At 48.4% G+C, this 21,862-nt stretch overlaps 1 protein-coding gene across 1 annotated transcript in view; it reads left to right on the plus strand.

The window, feature by feature from the left end:
• The window catches only part of KIF5A (kinesin family member 5A), a 37,227-nt gene extending 19,423 nt beyond the window's left edge, over positions 1-17,804 (plus strand). Inside the window, exons 10-29 of the mRNA XM_054445730.1 lie at positions 160-308; positions 439-587; positions 880-1,055; positions 2,530-2,598; positions 3,285-3,491; positions 3,804-3,950; positions 6,199-6,387; positions 6,755-6,872; positions 7,200-7,264; positions 7,382-7,491; positions 7,874-7,975; positions 8,828-8,888; positions 9,131-9,202; positions 9,360-9,464; positions 12,078-12,294; positions 12,537-12,690; positions 12,992-13,074; positions 13,723-13,750; positions 14,261-14,375; positions 15,385-17,804. Of these exons, the coding sequence (XP_054301705.1) occupies positions 160-308; positions 439-587; positions 880-1,055; positions 2,530-2,598; positions 3,285-3,491; positions 3,804-3,950; positions 6,199-6,387; positions 6,755-6,872; positions 7,200-7,264; positions 7,382-7,491; positions 7,874-7,975; positions 8,828-8,888; positions 9,131-9,202; positions 9,360-9,464; positions 12,078-12,294; positions 12,537-12,690; positions 12,992-13,074; positions 13,723-13,750; positions 14,261-14,339 (2,280 nt within the window). The 3' untranslated portion in view covers positions 14,340-14,375; positions 15,385-17,804. The remainder of the gene's footprint in view (positions 1-159; positions 309-438; positions 588-879; positions 1,056-2,529; positions 2,599-3,284; positions 3,492-3,803; positions 3,951-6,198; positions 6,388-6,754; positions 6,873-7,199; positions 7,265-7,381; positions 7,492-7,873; positions 7,976-8,827; positions 8,889-9,130; positions 9,203-9,359; positions 9,465-12,077; positions 12,295-12,536; positions 12,691-12,991; positions 13,075-13,722; positions 13,751-14,260; positions 14,376-15,384) is intronic.
• The last annotated feature ends 4,058 nt before the right edge of the window (positions 17,805-21,862 follow it).

The following is a 21,862-nucleotide window of genomic DNA, read 5'->3' on the forward strand; positions in this document are numbered from 1 at the left end:
CAAGCCCCACCCCATCTCCTCCCCCACCTGCTAATGCCACCATATAATCACGCCCCAATTCATGGGTTGCTTGATCCCCGGGTGGCACCTCTATCCTTTCTGATTCCCTGTTGAATTCTATTTGTTTATTTCTGATTCATGGTCTCCTTCCTCCCCCAGAAAAGCTATGTTCCATATCGTGACAGCAAAATGACAAGGATTCTCCAGGACTCTCTCGGGGGAAACTGCCGGACGACTATGTTCATCTGTTGCTCACCGTCCAGTTATAATGATGCAGAGACCAAGTCCACCCTGATGTTTGGGCAGCGGTCAGTGGCAGGGTCCCCAGAGGGATCCCTGGTACCCAGCTTACCATCCCAGCCTCTGCGGCTCTCTCTCCTCAGGGTCACCCAAGTCTAATGTTGGTCTCATCTCCTTGTTCCTCTTCTCCTCACCCAGGGCAAAGACCATTAAGAACACTGCCTCAGTAAATCTGGAGTTGACTGCTGAGCAGTGGAAGAAGAAATATGAGAAGGAGAAGGAGAAGACAAAGGCCCAGAAGGAGACCATTGCGAAGCTGGAGGCTGAGCTGAGCCGGTGGCGCAATGGTTAGAGAGGGATAGGTGGGAGTGAGGTGCAGTGGGAGGAGGAGGAGGAGGTTTGGGAGCCAACTCTGTTTGGGTGATGTTTCTGGCCAGGCCAATCTCCAAGAAGAGGGGCTGTGTTTCTGGACAGGTGCAGTACAGCAGTCATGGGGGAAGGGAGGGGCCTGACTACCTACCTCCCAGACTCCCAAAAGGTAGAAGGTCCACCTGGCAAGAGAGTTCAAGGGGCATGGTGAGTGAGAAGGAAGGATGCAGCTTCTTCTCCCATCTCTCACCTTGTCCTGCCCCTTTGCAGGAGAGAATGTGCCTGAGACAGAGCGCCTGGCTGGAGAGGAGGCAGCCCTGGGAGCCGAGCTCTGTGAGGAGACCCCTGTGAATGACAACTCATCCATTGTGGTGCGCATCGCGCCAGAGGAGCGGCAGAAATACGAGGAGGAGATCCGCCGTCTCTATAAGCAGCTTGACGACAAGGTGAGGGCGGCCAGGCAGGGCACTGAGGCACGCCAGGTGGGATGAGAGGTAGGGGATCAAAGAAAATCACTTATATTGCTTCTTTCTGGTTTTAAAAGGGATAAATGCTCATGCTTGAAATGTGGAAAAATCAATATAGATGTATAGAAGAAAATTAATATCATCCACTATTCAGATAACACTTAACATTTTGCTTTTCTCTGTGCATATATCATGCAATTGAGTTATACTGTATATGTAATTTTTTTTTTTTTTTGAGACAGGGTCTTGCTGTGTCGCCCAGGCTAGAGTGCAGTGGCACGATTGTGGTTCACTGCAACCTCTGCCTCTCGGGTTCAAGTGATTCTCCTGCCTCAGCCTCCAGAGTAGCTGGGATTACAGGCGCATGCCACCACGCCTGGCTAATTTTTGTATTTTTGGTAGAAACAGAGTTTCACCGTGTTGGCTAAGCTGACCTCTGGTGATCCGCCCGCCTCGGCCCCCCGAAGTGCTTGGATTACAGGCGTGAGCCACCGTGCCCGGCCTGTATATGTAATTATACATCTGATTTTTTTCATTCAGCATTATATTATGCACAATTTCCTACTTCATTAATAATTCTTCATAAAAGTATTTTTATTTTCATTTATTATTATTATTTTGCTTTGAGAGAAAGAGTCTTGCTTTGTTACTCAGGCTGAAGTGCAGTGGTGCAGTAATAGCTCACTGCAGCCTCAAACTCCTGGGCTCAAGGGATCCCCCCCAACCTCAGCCTCCGAAGCAGCTGGGACTACAGGTGCACACCACCACGCCCAGCTAATTTTTTTTTTTTTTTTTTTGGTAGAGTTGGAGTCTCACTTCGTTGCCCAGGCTGGTCTCAAACTCCTGGCCTCAAGTGACCCTCCCGCCTTGGCCTTTCTTTTTTTTTTTTTTTTTTTTGAGACGGAGTCTCGCTCTCGCCCAGTCTGGAGTGCAGTGGCGCGATCTCGGCTCACTGCAAGCTCCGCCTCCCGGGTTCACGCCATTCTCCTGCCTCAGCTTCCCGAGTAGCTGGGACTACAGGCGCCCGCCACCACGCCCGGCTAATTTTTTTGTATTTTTAGTAGAGACGGGGTTTCACCATGTTAGCCAGGATGGTCTCGATCTCCTGACCTTGTGATCCGCCCGCCTCAGCCTCCCAAAGTGCTGGGATTACAGGCGTGAGCCACCGTGCCCGGCTCGGCCTTGGCCTTTCAATGCGCTGGGATTAAAGGCATGCACCACCAAGCTAGCTAATATTTTAAATTTTTTGTAGAGACAGGGTCTCACTATGTTGCCCAGGCTGGCCTTGAACTCCTGGCCTCAACCGATCTTCCTGTAGGATATGGGGTTTCTAACTCAAAGCTTATACTATCTGGATTTTTATCAAGATCCTGCCTCTACCCCCAAACTTCTTAACGTCTAAACTGGAAGGAGCAGCTTCCCTTCACCTGTCTTTCCCTGTTGCCTCCAACAGGATGATGAAATCAACCAGCAAAGCCAACTCATAGAGAAGCTCAAGCAGCAAATGCTGGACCAGGAAGAGGTAACAGGAGGGAGGGCAGGACGTGAGAGGAAAGGGGTTCTGTTCATCACTGGAAGGCATGGAATAGACCTTTTTAAAATCAGATGGAAGAAGGGGCTTTCTGCTTGGGGATTAATCACTCCCCCAAATGGCATAAGTCTGGGAAACCTCACTGGGGCTTTTCTTTTCTTTTTCTTTTTTTCTTTCTTTCTTTTTTTTTTTTTAGAGATAGAGTCTCAATTTGTTACCTAGGTTGGAATGCAGTGGTGCAATCTCAGCTCACTGCAGCCTCGATATTCCAGGGTCAAGCAGTCCTCCTGCCTCAGCCCCCTAAGTAGCTGGGACTACAAGTGCACCACCACACATGGCTAATTTTTGTATTTTTTGTAGAGATGGAGTTTTGCCATGTTACCCAGGCTGGTCTCGAACTCCTGAGCTCAGGCAATCTGCCTACCTAGGCCTCCCAAAGTGCTGGAATTACAGGCGTGAGCCACTGCACCCAGCTGGGGCTTTTCTTAAAGCACAAATTTTAAAGTCTGGGGGCTTCTTCATTCTTCATTCTGTTGCCCTATTTCTATGAAGCCTAAAGCCCACTTCCTCTTAACTCTTTATTTTGGGTAGGGTGGGGGCTCAGCTTCCCAGACCCAAGGCCATACAAATGGTCACTGGCAGTGAGCTTTCCCACATGCCACTCCTCTCCCTTGAAGCTGCTGGTGTCCACCCGAGGAGACAACGAGAAGGTCCAGCAGGAGCTGAGCCACCTGCAATCAGAGAATGATGCCGCTAAGGATGAGGTGAAGGAAGTGCTGCAGGCCCTGGAGGAGCTGGCTGTGAACTATGACCAGAAGTCCCAGGAGGTGGAGGAGAAGAGCCAGCAGAACCAGCTTCTGGTGGATGAGCTGTCTCAGAAGGTGGTAAGTGGTGTGCCAATGGCCCAACAGTTCCCTGACCACAGAACATCTCCCATGTCAAGGGGACCTCTGCACCCTTCCAGGGCTGTATGGTGGCTGCACCTCTGCACTGCTGTTCAGTGCATTGTGAGTCCCTCCCCAACTCTGTCACTGCACTTTCCCCTCTCAGTCCCTCTGTCTTCCAGACTCTTCTGCAGGACCTGTGTTCTCTTCATAGCAGCCCTCAGGGTCTTGCATGAAGGGAGAGGCCTCTGCCTGGGCTGGGCAGGGGAGCAGGAGGATGGCAACAGGAATGACCTGAGGGGCTGTCCCCAGGCCACCATGCTGTCCCTGGAGTCTGAGTTGCAGCGGCTACAGGAGGTCAGCGGACACCAGCGAAAACGAATTGCTGAGGTGCTGAACGGGCTGATGAAGGATCTGAGCGAGTTCAGTGTCATTGTGGGCAACGGGGAGATTAAGCTGGTGAGTGGTGAGAGACAGCAGCCTTGTTCAGGCTGGGCACTAGTGGAAGATGCAAGATGAGCCATCCAGGCCTTCACAGATACTGAGAAAGGCAGCCAGAGAGCCAGGAAACATGCCTTTGAACTAGACCCAGGAAGACAGGTAGAGGCTTGCATAGACCCAATTGAAAAGATACATTCTAGGTTGGGCGCAGTGGCTCACCACTGTAATCCCAGCACTTTGGGAGGCCGAGGCGGGTGGATCACTTGAGGTCAGTAGTTTGAGACCTGACCTCGCCAACATGGCGAAACCCTGTCTCTACTAAAAATACAAAAATTAGCCAGGCGTGGTGACATGCACCTGTAATTCCAGCTACTCAGGAGACTGAGGCAGGAGAATCGCTTCAACCTAGAAGTTGGAGGTTGCAGTGAATCAAGATCACACCACTGCACTCTAGCCTGGGTTAGAGTGAGACTCTGCCTTAAAAAAAAAAAAAAAAAAATTCTAAAGGGTGCTGAATAAAGAAGCAATGGAGGCCAGGCATGGTGGTTCATGCCTGTAATCCCAACATTTTGGGAGGCTGAGACAGGTGGATTGCTTGAGCCCAGGAGTTCATGACCAGCCTGGGTGACATAGTGAAACCCTATCTTTACAAAAAATACAAACGATTAGCTGGGCGTGGTGGCACACGCCTATAGTACCAGCTACTTGAGAGGCTGAGGTGGGAGAATCATCTGAGTATGGGAGGTTGAGGCTGCAGTGAGCCATGACTGAGCTACTGCACTCCAGCCTGGGCGACAGAGCCAGACCTTGTCTTAAAAAAAAAAAAAAAGGCTGTACATGGTGGCTCACGCCTGTAATGCCAGCACTTTGGGAGGCCGAGGCGGGTGGATCACCTGAGGTCAGGAGTTTGAGACCAGCCTGTTCAACATGGAGAAACTGTGTCTACTAAAAATATAAAATTAGCCAGGTGTGGTGGCTCATGCCTGTAATCCCAGCTACTCGGGAGGCTGAGGCAGGGGAATCGCTTGAACCCGGAGGCAGAGGTTGCAGTGAGCCGAGATTGCACCATTGCACTCCAGCCTGGTCAACAAGAGCGAAACTCCATCTCAAAAAAAAAAAAAAATTTGGGAGGCCGAGGCGAGGTCAGGAGATTGAGACCATCGTGGAGAATGGTGTGAACCCGGGAGGCGGAGCTTGCAGTGAGCAGAGATGCGGCACTGCACTCCAGCCTGGGCAACAGAGCGAGATTCTGTCTCCAAAAAAAAAAAAAAAAAAAAGCAGCAGCAACAGAGCAGTGCTTGCAGTAGGAGTTAGAGGTGGGGCATAGGCACAGAGTTCAGAATGAAATATGCAAATCTGTGGATGTGAGAATAATCTGGGTGATCAAGGAGATCAAAAGAAAATCATGTTGCTTTATAAGATTTATTTGTAAGTGGGGGACTGTCAGAATTGGATTTTTTTTTGGGGGGGATGGAGTCTTGCTCTGTTGGCCAGGCTGGAGTGCAGTGGTGTGATCTCGGCTCACTGCAACCTCTGCCTCCCGGGTTCAAGCAATTCTGCTTCAGCCTCCCGAGTAGCTGGGACTACAGGCACACGCCACCACTCCCAGCTAATTTTTTGTATTTTTAGTAGAGAGAGAGTTTCACCATATTGGCCAGGCTGGTCTCGAACTCATGACCTTGTAGTCCACCCACCTCGGCCTCCCAAAGTGCTGGGATTACAGGCGTGAGCCACCGAGCCCGGCCTAGAATTGCATTTTTTTTTTTTTTTTTTTTTTTTTTTGAGATGGAGTCTCACTCTGTCACCCAGGCTGGAGTGCAGTGGTGTGATCTCGGTTCACTACAACCTCCGCCTCCTGGGTTCAAGCGATTCTCCTGCCTCAGCCTCTTGAGTAGCTGGAATTACAGGCATGTGCCATGATGCTTGGCTAATTTTGTATTTTTAGTAGAGACAGGGTTTCATCACCGTGTTGGTCAGGCTGGTCTCGAACTCCTGACCTCAGGTGATCCACCCACCTTGGCCTCCCAAAGTGCTGGGATTACAGGCGTGAGCTACTGTGCCTGGCCAGAATTGGATTTTTAAATGCAGGCGGAGGAATTTAATGTGAAATGCTGGTGATAGAGAGCTGCTAAAGGTCGTTTGGAAAATACCCATCCCATTTGAGTCCCTGCATATGTGGGTGTGTATGGGTAGGTAGAAGGTGGGAGGGAAAGGATAAAGCTTCCCAGCAGCCAAGAAGCATCTCTTCCTCCTTTAATCACCTTAGCCAGTGGAGATCAGTGGGGCCATCGAGGAGGAGTTCACTGTGGCCCGACTCTACATCAGCAAAATCAAATCAGAAGTCAAGTCTGTGGTCAAGCGGTGCCGGCAGCTGGAGAACCTCCAGGTGGAATGTCACCGCAAGATGGAAGTGACTGGGCGGGAGCTCTCATCCTGCCAGCTCCTTATCTCTCAGGTGAGTGCCTAAGTTTGAGAACCTTCAGATGCCATGGGAGAAAGAAGGCTACTCTGGGGTTATGGCTAAAACTCCTAACACCCACCTTTATGTCAAAGTTCTGGGGTCAAGTGAAATCAAGGACAGAAAAGCTGGGGTGGCAGGGGTGCAGATCAGGGCCAAAAAAGTAAAGGCTCAAGGCGGGTACTGCCCCCTGAGCCATGGGAGCTAAAGGAAGAGCCCCATAGGAATGGCCCCCAACCCTGCACCCTCATGGGAAGTATAGCAGGAGGGAGGGCTGGGAGGAGAGCTGGAGTTGGAGATCTGTGTGGCCTGGGTTTGTGTCCTTTGCTCCATCTTCTTCCTCTCACCAACTTTCTCCCACCAGCACGAGGCCAAGATCCGCTCGCTTACGGAATACATGCAGAGTGTGGAGCTAAAGAAGCGGCACCTGGAAGAGTCCTATGACTCCTTGAGCGATGAGCTGGCCAAGCTCCAGGCCCAGGGTGAGGCCTTCTTTTACCTCCATCCCACCGTCCAGGGCAGAAAAGTCAGAAACATCAAAATAAATCACCCCAATAATCACTCACTCAAAGCATTAGCTTGAAATCATGGATGCCAACTCATGTTAGCCAAGATTTTGCATGTAGCTCATTTTACATGAACCATACACCCTTGTTCTCTGTTCCTGCTATATCAAATTGGACAGTCCTAACACAGAAGAACATCCCTGTGGGTCCATTCCCAGCCCTGCCTGGAGTTCTGGTCACAACATGAAGTTCTTTCTGAAAGAGGTAGGTTTGATGTCAGCTGTCTCCCCCTCTTTCCCTTAGAAACTGTGCATGAAGTGGCCCTGAAGGACAAGGAGCCCGACACCCAGGATGCAGATGAAGTGAAGGTGAATGGGGAAGGTGTCAGGGACAACTGGGGTCTGATGTGGTGAAAGCTGTTCTGGCCCTCACAGAGCTTGTTGCTGGGAGTCTGGCCTTTGAGCTTGGGGTGGGGTTGTTTGCAGAAGGCTCTGGAGCTGCAGATGGAAAGTCACCGGGAGGCCCATCACCGGCAGCTGGCCCGGCTCCGGGATGAGATCAACGAGAAGCAGAAGACCATTGATGAGCTCAAAGAGTAAGGGTTCCCAAGGGTGACTCCAGCCCCTCCCGGGTCCTGTCACCTTGCTGTATTGACTCACATGTCCCCTCTGGATCTGCTTCTTTAACATCCGTGTGGCATTCCCTCAACAATGCCACAGCTTTGTAGCCCCACCTCAGGAGATACATGGAATAAGGACTAGTCCCTATCCTTGAGGGTCCCAGGATTAGAGAGGTCAGGGTTCCTGGCTCTATTATGGAAACAGTGGCCTGAGTCTGCCTCTGGTATCTGAAGGTGGACACATCAATTCTAACTGGACTCACTCGTTCAAAAAGGAAGAAGTTTGAAGAGCTGGCCTTCCCTTCCCCCTCATTAACATCTTTCTCCCCCATCTCCATTACCTTCTGATGCTCTGTAGCCTAAATCAGAAGCTCCAGTTAGAGCTAGAGAAGCTTCAGGCTGACTACGAGAAGCTGAAGAGCGAAGAACACGAGAAGAGCACCAAGCTGCAGGAGCTGACGTGAGTGGCATGGATTTGTCTGTAAGCCCACAGCCTTGTAGGCTCAGAACTGCAAACTCAGACACGCTTGCAGAGGCAGGACACACATGCAGACATGATAGGGTGACTCATGGGAAAAATATGATGAGGTAGGGACGGGACCAAAAGGACACTCTCAGCAATGACTGCCGTTGAGTATTGACCAGTATGGAAGGAGGTTTACGATGTTCTAGTCAGTGTAAAAACAGGTTACAAAACCATATGCATGGTATGATCCCATAAAAATGTATACATGGATATGTAGGCATAGAAAAAAGAGTCTGGAAAGGTGGACACCAGAAGGTTAATGTTGGTTTGATCTGTAAATAGTAGAATCATGGGCTTTTTATAAAAACTCATCTTATGTCTCTCTTTAAAATTCTTTTCTAATTTTTGCACAGTAAACACGAGTAACTTGTGTAATAAATAATAATAGGCTGGGTGTGATGGCTCACACTTATAATCTCAGCACTTTGGGAGGCCAAAGCAGGTGGACTGCTTGAGCTCAGTAGTTCGAGACCAGCCTGGGCAACATGGCAAAACCCTGTCTCTACTAAAAATTAAAAAATTAGCTGGGCATGGTGGCATATGTCTGTGGTCCCAGATGCTTGGAGGCTGAGGTGGGAAGGATCCCTTGAGCCCAGGAGGTTGAGGCTTCAGTGAGCCCTGATTGTGCCACTGTACTCTACCTAGCCTAGGTAACAGAATGAGACCCTGTTTCAAAAAATAACAATAATAGTAATACTTAAATGGAGATGAAAGTAATAGAGGAAGAGGCAGGAGGAAGGAGAGTCCTGAGGGATCTTTCCATTTCCCTTATTTCTCTTGCTACAGATTTCTGTACGAGCGACATGAGCAGTCCAAGCAGGACCTCAAGGGTCTGGAGGAAACAGTTGTGAGTGGTTCCCTTCTCCCTTCTGTGCCAAATTCACAGGACTGGGGAGTGGGGAGGCTACATTTCTTCCTAATCCTATTCCTCCTGCCCTTTTGCAGCCATTCTGTAGCATAATCAAGACACATTTTTTCCTAAAGGATAAGTGACTCACTTGATTATAGAAACTGGAGGTTCCTATAATTCTGGAGGAATAGGACAGACCTGGTATCTGGCTATTCCCAATTTTTCATCATTCTTTCCAGGCCCGGGAACTCCAGACCCTCCACAACCTTCGCAAGCTGTTCGTTCAAGACGTCACGACTCGAGTCAAGAAAGTGAGTGTTGTCCTTGGGGTCTTATCAGCCCCCACATCCTCCTCCCATCCTTAGGTTTCTCCCGCCCCTGTTGCCCCCATGGGGCTGGCTTGGCCTGGTCTTGGTGGGACCTGTTTGGCCTCAGGACAGCCACGTCTTTCCTTCTATCTGTTCTCAGAGTGCAGAAATGGAGCCCGAAGACAGTGGGGGGATTCACTCCCAAAAGCAGAAGATTTCCTTTCTTGAGAACAACCTGGAACAGCTTACAAAGGTTCACAAACAGGTAAGCGTCTGCTGAAGGAGTGAAGAGAAGTTTTGAGGCCAGGTACCTAGCATACCAAATCCTGAGAGGCCCCTTGGATTCAGGAAAATCTAGTTGCATGTTTTCCTTACTGTTCGCTTTTACTTTCCGTACTAATCCCTTCTTTATACAATATTTGGTCCACTTGTATCTTGTTCTTTGTTTCATGCCCGTATTCCCTTCTCAAAGTTTCTAACCCACCTCTGCTCAAAGTGGAATTCCCCAGGCCTACCTTGGAGGGAGAGGTTGAAACTAACAGAGGCATGGGCTGTAACTATACAGGAGGGAGACTGGTCAGACGTTACCCAGAGATGGAAGGCAGGGAGATGAGAAGAAGCAAGGGAGTTGGGCTTCTCTCGTGGAGAGAACTCCATCTGTCTAGGTCTGTGGCGGGCATGCAGGGACATTAAATGATGTCCCTGGCTAGGCACAGTGGTGCATGCCTGTAGTCCCAGCGCTTCAGGAAGCCGAGGCGGGTGGATCACTTGAGCAGAGGAGTACAAGACAAGCCTGGGCAACATGGCGAAACCCCATCTCTACAAAGAATACAAAAATTAGCTGGATGTGGTGGCGCACACCCATAGTCCCAGCTACTTGGGAGGCTGAGGTAGGGCAATTGCTTGAGCCCAGAAAGTAGAGGCTGCAGTGAGCTGTGATCATGCCACTGCACTCCAGCCTAGGTGACAGAGTGAGACCGTGTTTCAATTAAAAAAAAAATGATGTCCCTAAGATGGCCCAACCAGCCCCTGGTTGGGGCCCCAGTCAAAACTCCTGTGTATTAAGTTGCTGCCTCTCTGTCCCCCTCCTTGCTGCTGCGGTTCCTTAGGTGGATGACTGGGTTTCAAAGGTATGGGGTGGGGAGGCAGAAGGGCAGTCCAAAGGAGTCAGGACAGGAAATGTTTGGTGCGTGCTGGGTAGGGGCACTCTCCCTAGCACTAAATATCTGAGCCTTGAGGACAGGCTCAGCAGGCTGTCAACTGGTCCTTTTAACTAATTCATAAAATAAACCCTAACCTATACTTCATTCCTTTCCTTTCAAATCTACCTTAAGATTTCATTTAAACTTACATTCTCACTAGCCTAGCACTTAAACTTCTTTTCCTCCCAGTATAATGCCCAGCCTATATAGTAAATATTCAGTACTTTTTTTTTTCTTAATGAATCCCAAACCTGTGCCCCGTGATAATGTACAGAGTTTATTTTATTTAGGCCTGCAGAGGGCTTTGCTACGATTTTATTTCCTTTGTTTATTATGAAACTGAGTAACAAAATTATAGAAAAGTTGAAAGGCAGATAGGAAACATTTGAAATCAATTCTGCCATTCGATTTTCATTCCCGCATTCACTTTCCCTCTCTGTCCAAATCCATATTATGTTGCTTAAAACACACACACACACGTGTGTGCTACTCTGGGCCTCTCCGCCTATGGGAAAGCCCTGCTCTATGGAGCAAGCCCCAAAAAAATTTCCGTGAAAAAACACAACCACACACTGTTTCCTTTATCTTCATTGAAGCCTCTGCCTCTGTTCAAAGTCCCAAAAAACAAAAATGACTCACCTATAGGATAAATAGAGGACTCACTACAATTTCCTACCTCAACAGACACAAGAGTAAAAAGGAAAAGGAGATAAAAACTTCTCAGTTACCAGAATCTTAACAGCCAGGACTATAGCCCTATATTAATTAAGCTAAAGTATTGTCACAGCAGAACATTGCTTATACTCCATAAATTGTCCAAATGGAAACTGCATGGAAGGGTTTCTAGCTTGTCCCCTTGAGCCCCCAGTGTTCCCCGCTATGCTGATTTACCCGCTGTCTTCCAAGGCCCTGCTCCTTTTGCAAGCTGTAGTGCCCCCAGTCATTGTGTGGAAACTGTAAAAAGATCAGGTAGTCTTTTGTGGCTGCAAGGTGGTTGCTACCAGGCTCTAGCTTAATTTCACGGGGGAGGGATAACCCAGGAAGTCCTTGAATGTGAAGGTAATGAGTGCAAATGTTTGTGAGACCTCAAACATTTTCTTTCCTTCCTACGGGGCGGGCTCTGCCTGTCTGTATGTGTATGTCAGGGGCTCCTGAATTCCAGCTTCTGCTCCTGCTCTGCACTGCACCTGCCATGCACAGATTCTCCTCAATGCCACAGCCACCAAACTGCTACTGTGCCCTTGCTGCCCCACCCTTTGCATGCCCACAAAAGCCCTCTCTGGGGAAGGGGGTCCCTCATCCCCATGGCCGCCCTGGGGCTATTGATCTGGCACATGCTGGGAGATATGGGGGAAACCAGATGGAGACGGGACAAGGCGCTGTCACAAGAGTTCTGGGCTGCAGTGGAGATGGCAGGTTTTACTGCCTAGAAAATTATATAACTTTTAAATGCCTGACCACCCACCCTTCGCTCTGGGAGAAGGAATGAGCTGGACAGAACAGTCCATTACATAAAGGCAATGAGGCCTTTTGAGGAAATAACATGGTCTCCATCTTCTCTGACCCCTGATTTTTCTTTATTCTTTCTCCTCACCCCTGTCCCCTACACTCGTCTGGGTGACTGTCTTGCGTCACTTGCCTTCCTTTCCACTTCTCCCCTTTGGCTTGCCCCATAGCTGGTACGTGACAATGCAGATCTGCGTTGTGAGCTTCCTAAATTGGAAAAACGACTTAGGGCTACGGCTGAGAGAGTTAAGGCCCTGGAGGGTGCACTGAAGGAGGCCAAGGAGGGCGCCATGAAGGACAAGCGCCGGTACCAGCAGGAGGTGGACCGCATCAAGGAGGCCGTTCGCTACAAGAGCTCGGGCAAACGGGGCCATTCTGCCCAGATTGGTGAGTAGGTGTTAGCAGGCAAGGTGGGAGTATCTCCTGAAGCAAATTTAGCAAATTTCTAATTGCCAAGCAACTAGATTATTGCTTCTTACCTACCCCTAGCCTCATCCCACTTCCCCCCAAAAAGTAAAAAAATGATTATGTTACAAGCAACTCAGTTCAACCCCAGCTAAATGACCTCAGGGACCAGGGCAAATGCAGGGTCATAGCCTCCTCATGGTTGTTTTCTTTCTTTATTGCAGCCAAACCTGTCCGGCCTGGACACTACCCAGCATCCTCACCCACTAACCCCTATGGCACCCGGAGCCCTGAGTGCATCAGTTACACCAACAGCCTCTTCCAGAACTACCAGAATCTCTACCTGCAGGCCACACCCAGCTCCACCTCAGATATGTAGTGAGTGACCACACGTGTGGGTTGGAGTCCCAGCCAAGGCTCACTGGACCCTAGAAGGCATAGGGTGGGGTCAGTTATTGGTTGTGGCTTAATTATTTTCCTAAACCCTTTCTCAACTTCATGCCTATGATTAGAAGGTAGGTGTCTGCCCTCCCAGCCTGTGGCCATGTTTGTTGTCCTCTGCTCTCTGGGGATGGGGAGGGCTGAGCAGCTCTATAGCTGAGGATGAGTGTGGATTAGTGGTCCTCAGACTAGTGGAGGGTGGGTGTCAGAGGCTGCCTCTTTCCTCTGCTCCATCCAGCTTTGCAAACTCCTGTACCGGCAGTGGAGCCACATCTTCTGGCGGCCCCTTGGCTTCCTACCAGAAGGCCAACATGGACAATGGTGAGTGAAAAAGATGTGTAATCCCACCTTTGGGGTCCTCAGGGCAAGTTGAGAGGCATAAAAGTAAGTGACCTTAGTCTACAAAAAACACTGACTGAACCTTTCTGGTGTGCCAAGGCTTCAAATTAAAAAAAAAATACACATAGCCAGGTGTGGTGGCATGCACCTGTAGTCCTAGCTACTTGGGAAGTTGAGATAGGAGGATTGCTTGAGCTCAGGAGCTTAAGGCTGAAGTGCACTGTGAATACACCTGTGAACAGCCACTGCACTCAGCCTGGGCAACATAATAAAGCCCCATCTCTAAAATAATAATAATAACACATATGAAAAAAAAGTGACCCTGTACCTACAGCCTGAGCACTGCTCAGCCCTTTAGGTCTCAGGCTGCCTCGGAGTGGATTCCTCCTATTACCGTGCCAATCCCAGCCCCTACCTTCCAGTCCCCTTTTCCTCTCCTTTGTGAGGGGCTGGGGAGACTTTTTCTCAAACAAAATAATGATGTAGCTTGGGATAACTAAGGAGAAAGTGTCACAGCTTATCTTTTTCTCTAAGGGATTAAGATGGCAGAGGGTTTGCGAAAACTGTTTCTAACACCCAATCTCCTTTTTTCTTCTTCTAATCCTGTGTTCTCAATGATGATCTCTTCAGGAAATGCCACAGATATCAATGACAATAGGTATAACAGTCCCCACTACCCCTGGGTTCTCTGGGTGGGACCAGAAGAAATGATTAAATTTCCCTTGTGCCCCACTTGGAGGTTCCTGGAGCCTTTGGGGAAGGAGGAGGGAGTGAGACTCATTCTTTTCATCACTGTGTTGTCCAGGAGATCCAGTCATTCCCCTGCCTCAGTGCAGAATATCTCCCCTCCTCCAATCCCATCTGTGGCTTCTCCCTATTCCAGTGATAAGGTCTGGACGAAAACAACGTGGGCATCTGACGACTGGGTTTCTCTCCTACCTTTGGAAGCCTTGTGACATTGGACAAGTCATTTACGTCCCTCTGGCCTTGAGTTTCCCTGTATTTCTGTAAAACACAAATAGTCCCTGCCCTTTGTGATCTCACAGGGAAAACACAAATAGTCCCTGCCCTTTGTGATCTCACAGGGACGCTCTCAGAGCAGAGTAACCATGATGACAGGAATACTTTGATTTCTATGGAGCTGATCATGGTGGGTCTCTTCCTCCAGGAGTGACCTGCCGTGTGGCTATGAGGCTGAGGACCAGGCCAAGCTTTTCCCTCTCCACCAAGAGACAGCAGCCAGCTAATCTCCCACACCCACGGCTGCATACCTGCACTTTCAGGTAGCGTCAGGCTGCTTCCTCAGACCAGCCTCAGGTTGCTTCCCTTCTTGCTGACAGCCTCTTTGGTTTTCCTGCTGCTGCTTCTTTTTTTTTTTTTTTAATCACCTCAAAACTTTTACTATGTAGTTACCCCTCAACTCCTGCTTTCCTCTGCTGGGGGCTACGCCTGTGCTGCCCCATGTAATCTGGACACTGACCTCCCGTGCCCCCTTTTGCTTTCCCTTAGGCTACAGTGGTAACCACAGTACTGTCTTTCTGCCACTAGGGGTCACTGTCACACGTCCAGAGAAGGGAGCTTCGCCGCTGTAGATTAGAGCCACACAGGGGTGATAGACCGCAGATCTATCAGGAGACCCTAGGGGGCAATCTCAACCCCACCTCTTCCTCCACCCTGAAATAATTTTGGATGGATAGGTGTTTTTGGAACTAAGACATCTCTAGTTAAGGCGATGTTTGCTTCACGCCTGCACCTGTGTCCCACCCTTCTCCCATCTGTATATACCACCAGTAAGCTTTAGGAAACACCCCACGAAATCAGTCAGCGCTCCCCTCCCATCTTGCTCAGTGGAGGTGGAAAAGCCCCTGTTTTTCCTCCTCTGTCCCCGGGTGCTCTCCTTTAGCAGCACAGGAACCTTCTTTGTTCTTGTGTGTCACTGGGTTTCTCACCAAGGTTGCTTTAGGGCCCAGAAGTGGCACAGAGAACATGGCCAGTCTCTTACTGGGCTGCATCTAAGCTGAGCCCTCTCCAGGGGTTTCCCAGAATAGTAAACCGGGCACACACAGGCAGAAAAGCCTGAGAAGCAGAGAAGTAGGAATGCGGAAGAGGAGTTGGGGAGGCCTAGGGGTGGAGGTGCAAGCCTGGGTCACGGGGGGTGGTGGTAGGGGGGTCTGCTTGTTGGTATTAAAGGAACAGGACAGTAAACCAAAGTGTGTGCAGATGCCACCTGTTCCTGTTTTGTGACTGAGCTACAAGCTGGGCCCTCACACCCTCTTTCTCTTTCTTTCCCAGTTTCTAAGAGGGACTGAGGCCTCTTCTCTCAGCATGCTGCAAACCTGTGGTCTCTGATACTAACTCCCTCCCCAACCCCTGTTGTTGGACTGTACTATGTTTGATGTGTTCTCTTACTTACTCTGTATCTCTTTGTACTCTGTATCTATATATCAAAAGCTGCTGCTATGTCTCTCTTCTGTCTTATTCTCAAGTATCTATTGATGTATTTAGCAATTTCAAAGCATAGTCTACCTTCCTTATTTGGGGCAATAGGGAGGAGGGTGAATGTTTCTTCTTTCTCATCTACTCGTCTCACACTGAGTGGTGTTAGTCACTGAGTAGAGGTCACAGAGATGACAAAAGGAAAAACGGGAGCTAGAAGGTTGTGACCCTTCACACACACACACACACACACACGCACACAAACATGCACACACGCATGCACACACACAAAGCCTTAAGCAGAAGAATGTCTTAGCATCATAAGACAGAGAAATAGACTCTTCCTCCCTCCTCTTTCACATATAGCACAGGGGAAGGTAAAATGGAAGGGCTGCTAATTGAGAAATATAATTTTCTTCATACACCCCTCACCTTAATCAAAGGATTCAGGTGTTACCTCTGCCCTACAAAGTCTGCCTTTTGCCTCCCTCTTCCTGTTTTCCCCTGGACTGAGAAATGGGTTGCTCAAGGACCATTTCCCTTTTTCTTCAGGCTCCTTTTGATATTCCCTGCCCCAGAGCTCATGACCAGAACCCAGAGTTGATTTAAAATATTTTGAAAAATGGAGGAGGCAGACTGCTCCCAGCAGCCTGTCAGTGGCTGCTCATCTGTCCATGGAGATGGTTACAGGCAGGTGTAGTCAAAATGATTGATTCCTTGGGTTTGGGGGTGAATAGGCTGGGAAATTTCTGAGCCTTTTTTTTTTTTGTCACAGTGCCCTCAAGTTGAAGCGATGAGCTGGATTTCTTTCTCATTCCATACTGGGTGGCATGCTCCTCCCATCTCCACCCTTTGGTTTGGGGGCTTCCAGCTCATTGGCAAAATCTCTCTCTCTAGTTGCCTTCCTTTCAAGCTGGAGGCTGACTTTTCCCCAATATACATTTTTTTTTTCTCCACAAAGAGTTCTTTCTCTAATGTCCCCATCTGGTATTAAGTGCACTTTAAAGAAAGGGGCAGGGTGGATTTTCAAGAGGTGGGGAGCTCTAAGGCTTGACCCTGAGGGGTCTTCTCCCAGCCATTCTCAGCCCATATGCAGCACCCTCCATACTGAAGAGGACTGTTGTTTTAGTGTCAGATGATCCTCTCCTTTCACATGGTGCTAAGGTGGTTTTCTAGGTAACTGCAGGGATGGAGGTCACTAGCCAGTCCAAACCAGGAGAGAAAGTCTGGTGTCCTGATAGCCAGTCTTTTCTAGGAGGAAGACCAAGATTCTCCAGCGGCAGGGCAGCCTATCACCCAACTTCTAAGTCAGGAAAGGAAGCTGAGTGGGAATGCCAGCTGGTAAGCGCAGGCTGCACTGGCCCATGACTCCTTCAAGGAAAAGAGGCCCTGCTCCCTTTACCTGCTGAGCTCCTTTTAGCAGTTAGGGAGAACTGCAGGGGGAAAAATACCAGTGGAGTGTGGAATAAATCCAAAGCGGTGATTTTTAAATGTTTTTCAAAACAAATCTTACATAGAACCCCAATATAAAAAATAAAGTAATGCAGACCTGGGCAGTTTGCTTTTTTTTTTTTTTTTTTTTTGGTGGAAGAAGTCTCAGCATCTCTTAGGACTGACTGTTCAAAGGCTCCTCAGCGAATGAGCCCTTGAACAGTCCTAAGAGACCCTGAGGATTCTGTGGAGTAGTTTGAAAACCATTGTTCTGAGGAAGGGGGTCCAATCTGGCTCCTCCGCACTAAAGCTGCAACTCATGGAAAAGAGGGCAACGGTGGGGTAGACAAGCCATACTGTCTCCAGACCCACTAGGGTGGAAGGAAGGTTCGTGTGGGCCTGTGGACTTAGGCTAATGTTTGCTGCCAGCAGGGCACTTAAGAATCCAGGGGGTTTTATGTAATGTTGCCACCACATGGTTCTTTTAAAAACACATAAGGAAATGTGAGGGTGTAGCGCAGATGAGGAGAGAGATGACACAGAGGGAGCAGCCTTCTCTTTAGCAAGATGTAAGGGAAATATAATTCACTTACATAAAAAAGAAACAACACACACGCAAACCCTTCACCAGAAGCTTCACACCACATCCTCCTCCTCCTCCTGCTCCCCACCTTCACCGCATCCCTTTCAGAGCCAGGGTCACTGCAAGGGGCACCTGGCCTGCCCACTCACATCTGCCAAAATGTTGCATGCCAGCGTGGAAGACAAACCAAACTGCACAACCCCCTGTGTGTATTTACTTGGTGTACATAGATATCTTTAAAATAAAATAAATTCAATGATAACTCTATGTTGTTGTAAATATTCTTTATCCCTTCCCAATCTCACTGCCTTCTTTGGATGAAATGGAACTTGATAGAATATATCCTTCCAGATGTTTTTCTATAGATTTACATAAGGCTTGCTTTTTTTCCCACTTGACAATATATCCTGGAGATCTTTGTATGTCAATATATATCAATTGACCTCGTTAAAATATAATTTTTCACATATTTATCCTACAGTTCATTCAACCAGTCTACGACTGGTGGATATCTACACTGTTTGTAATTTTTACCAAAAGCACTATCTTGTTCTTTCATTTTTTACCCAGAGCAGTCTCAGTCCTGGCATCAATTCCTTCCCACTCCAGTGTTTCACCATCTCTCCACAGCCAACAGATCAATATTCCTGTCCCAGGATCATCCACTACAATCACCCTTGCAACCCCCATTTTAAAGCATACTCCACCTCTCTTCTCTGCTCATATCTCAAAGCTTCTGAGATGGAGAAAACTGCACACCCAAAAAACTGGGGCAAGTAAAACTGAAGAGCCTACAAACCTGCCAGGACCTTCGGTGCTGCTCACTTTCCTATCTCCCAGAGCAAGGGTCTACACCCTTTCCACCGTCCTCTGTCAGGCAACAACTTTGTCATCTAAGGCACTTGAGCCTGAAATTCTTTATCTTGTCCCCTGCCCACATGCACCTACACAATTACCTATCTGTGTCTGAACTTATCCTTTCCTTCTCCCTTCTGACCAGTGATAAATCTCCTTCCTCTGGGCTAAAGTGAATCCCTTCTAGATATTTCATTCTTGAGATACTGATATAGAATCTCAATATATAATATATAACATATCTAAAACTGATAAACTGATGGAGACTTGGGGAGTTTGCATCTTTTTTTTTTTTTTTTTTTTTTTTAAACAGAGTCTCGCTCTGTTGCCCAGGCTGGAGTGCAGTGGCACAATCTCGGCTCACTGCAACCTCTGCCTCTCAGGTTCAAGCGATTCTCCTGCCTCAGCCTCCTGAGTATCTGGGACTACAGGTGCACGCTACCATGCCCGGCTAATTTTTGCATTTTTAATAGAGATGGGTTTTCACCATGTTGGCCAGGCTTGTCTCAAACTCCTGGCCTCAAGTGATCTGCCCGCCTCGGTGCATCTTCTTTTTTTTTTTTTTTTTTAACTGAAAGTTTTTTTTTTTCTTTTTGGTTTTTTGAAAGGATCAACAAAATTGATAGACCGCTAGCAAGATTAATAAAGAAAAAAAGAGAGAAGAATCAAATAGATGCAATAAAAAATGATAAAGGGGATATCACCACCGATCCCACAGAAATACAAACTACCATCAGAGAATATTACAAACACCTCTACGCAAATAAACTAGAAAATCTAGAAGAAATGGATAAATTCCTCAACACATACACCCTCCCAAGACTAAACCAGGAAGAAGTTGAATCTCTGAATAGACCAATAACAGGAGCTGAAATTGTGGCAATAATCAATAGTTTACCAACTAATGCATCTTCTTTATTAATGCCTGTCTCAGTGGTCTCATCTCCTTGTAAGGTCTCTCCCATAAGAGTCCCTCCCTTTACTGTGTGTTTCTCTATCTTACTTGTCTTCTTAAACTCAGATATCCAGAAACCATCCCGAGCTTCCCATCCCCACTTCCTCACCCCCCCATTCATTCCTTAGCCCACCTTGATCTGCCGCTCGTTCTGCTCAAAACTGCTTTTCCAAATGGCATTAGTTACCAAATACAGTGGACATTTCTTCTGGACAACAGTACTTGTTTTGCTTCACCTCTCCATGACATATGACACTTCTTCATTCCTTCCTTCTTGAAACTCAACTCCCCTTGGCTTTTGTGACCCTGCTGTCTTGGCTCCCTGTACTTCCCTGGCCACCCTTCCGAGTCTTCCTCCCCAAGCCTCTTAAATGCTGCTCTATCCCAGGGCTCAGCCCTTGGTTCCTTCCTGGCTCTTTCTAAGACATGTCATCTATGCCTGCAGATTCCACAATTCTTATATCTGTATCCCCAGTCCAGACCATTCTGCTCAGCTGCGGGAGCATGTGTCCAGCTGACCTCAGATGCCTCAAACATGTTCCAAACCGAACTCACCTTCCTCTGAATCTGCTCCTTTTCATGTCACCATCATCTCTTTGATGTCATCATCATCATCATTAGCCAGAAGCCTTAGGCTCACTCTCAATGCCTCCCTTTTCCTTTAATCCCCGCATTCATATGAATGTTCCAAGTTGACATCAAACTGCATCTTTAGATGCCACCCCCTTCTTTCAAACACAACAGCCACTGCTTTAGTTCATTATCTCTCCCTGAACTTTTGCAAAACTCAAGTCATCCTCCAGGAACATGCCTGAGTGATCCTTTTTTTTTTTTTTTTTTTGAGATGGAGTCTTGCTCTGTCGCCCAGGCTGGAGTGCAGTGGCAGGATCTCAGCTCACTGCAACCTCGGCACGCCCCCCTCCCCCAGTTCAAGTGATTCTGCTGCCTCAGCCTCCTGAGTAGCTGGAATTACAGGTGTGTGCCACCACGCCCGGCTAAATTTTGTATTTTTAGTAGAGACGGGGTTTCACCATGTTGGTCAAGCTGGTCTCGAACTCCTTGTAGGGTCCAGCCCTACGGGGCTTAGCGGGTGTTCTCCCCATGTGCGGAGACGAGAGATTGTAAGAAATAAAGACACAAGACAAAGAGATAAAGAGAAAACAGCTAGGCCGGGGGACCGCTGCTACCAAGACGTGGAGACCGGTAGTGGCCCCTAATGGCTAGGCGCGCTGGTATTTATTGGATACAAGACAAGGGGCAGGGTAAGGTGGGTGAGTTGTCCAAGTGATTGATAAAGTCAAGCAAATCACGTGATCATGGGACACGGGGCCCTTCCCTTTTAGGTAGCCAAAGCAGAGAGGGAAGGCAGCATACGTCAGCATTTTCTTCTATGCACTTATAAGAAAGATCAAAGACTAAGATTTTCACTATTTCTTCTACCGCTATCTACTAAGAACTTCAAAGAGGAACCAGGAGTACAGGAGTAACATGAAAGTGGACAAGGAGTGTGACCACTGAAGCACAGCACCAAAGGGAGGGGTTTAGGCCTCCGGATGACTGCAGGCAGGCCTGGATAATATCCAGCCTCCCACAAGAAGCTGGTGGAGCAGAGTGTTCCCTGACTCCTCCAAGGAAAGGGAGACTCCCTTTCGCGGTCCGCTAAGCAACGGGTGCCTTCCCAGGCACTGGCGTTACCACTTGACCAAGGAGCCCTCAAGTGGCCCTTATGCAGGCGTGACAGAGGGCTCACCTCTTGCCTTCTAGGTCACTTCTCACAATGTCCCTTCAGCACCTGACCCTATACCTGCCGGTTATTCCTAGGTTATATTAGTAATGCAACAAAGAGTAATATTAAAAGCTAATGATTAATAATGTTTATACTGATGATTGATAATTGTCCATGATCATCTCTATATCGAATTTGTATTGTAACTATTCTTTATTCTAACTATTTTCTTTATTATACTGCAACAGTTTGTGCCTTCAGTCTCTTGCCTGGGCACCTGGGTAATCCTTCGCCCACAACTCCTGACCTCAGGTGATCTGCCCGCCTCGGCCTCCCAAAGTGCTGGGATTACAGGCGTGAGCTACCGCATCTGGATTTTTTTTTTTTTTTTTTTTTTTTTTTGAGACAGAGTCTTGCTCGGTCGCCCAGGCTGGAGTGCAATGGCATGATCTCGGCTCACTGCAACCTCTGCCTCCTGGGTTCAAGCGATTCTCCTGCCTCAGCCTCTCAAGTAGCTGGGACTACAGGCACCTGCCATCATGCCCGGCTTTTTTTTTTTTTTTTTGCGATGGAGTCTCGCTCTGTCACCCAGGCTGGAGTGCAGTGGCGTGATCGCTGCTTGGCGTGATCTCAGCTCACTGCTACCTCCGCCTCCTGGGTTCAAGCGATTCTCCTGCCTCAGCCTCCTGAGTAGCTGGGATTACAGGCTCACGCCACCACGCCCAGCTAATGCCCGGCTAATTTTTGTATTTTTGTAGACACGAGGTTTCACCATGTTGGCCAG

This window comes from Pongo pygmaeus, chromosome 10 (genome assembly GCF_028885625.2).
Source record: "Pongo pygmaeus isolate AG05252 chromosome 10, NHGRI_mPonPyg2-v2.0_pri, whole genome shotgun sequence".
Lineage (NCBI taxonomy): Eukaryota > Metazoa > Chordata > Mammalia > Primates > Hominidae > Pongo > Pongo pygmaeus.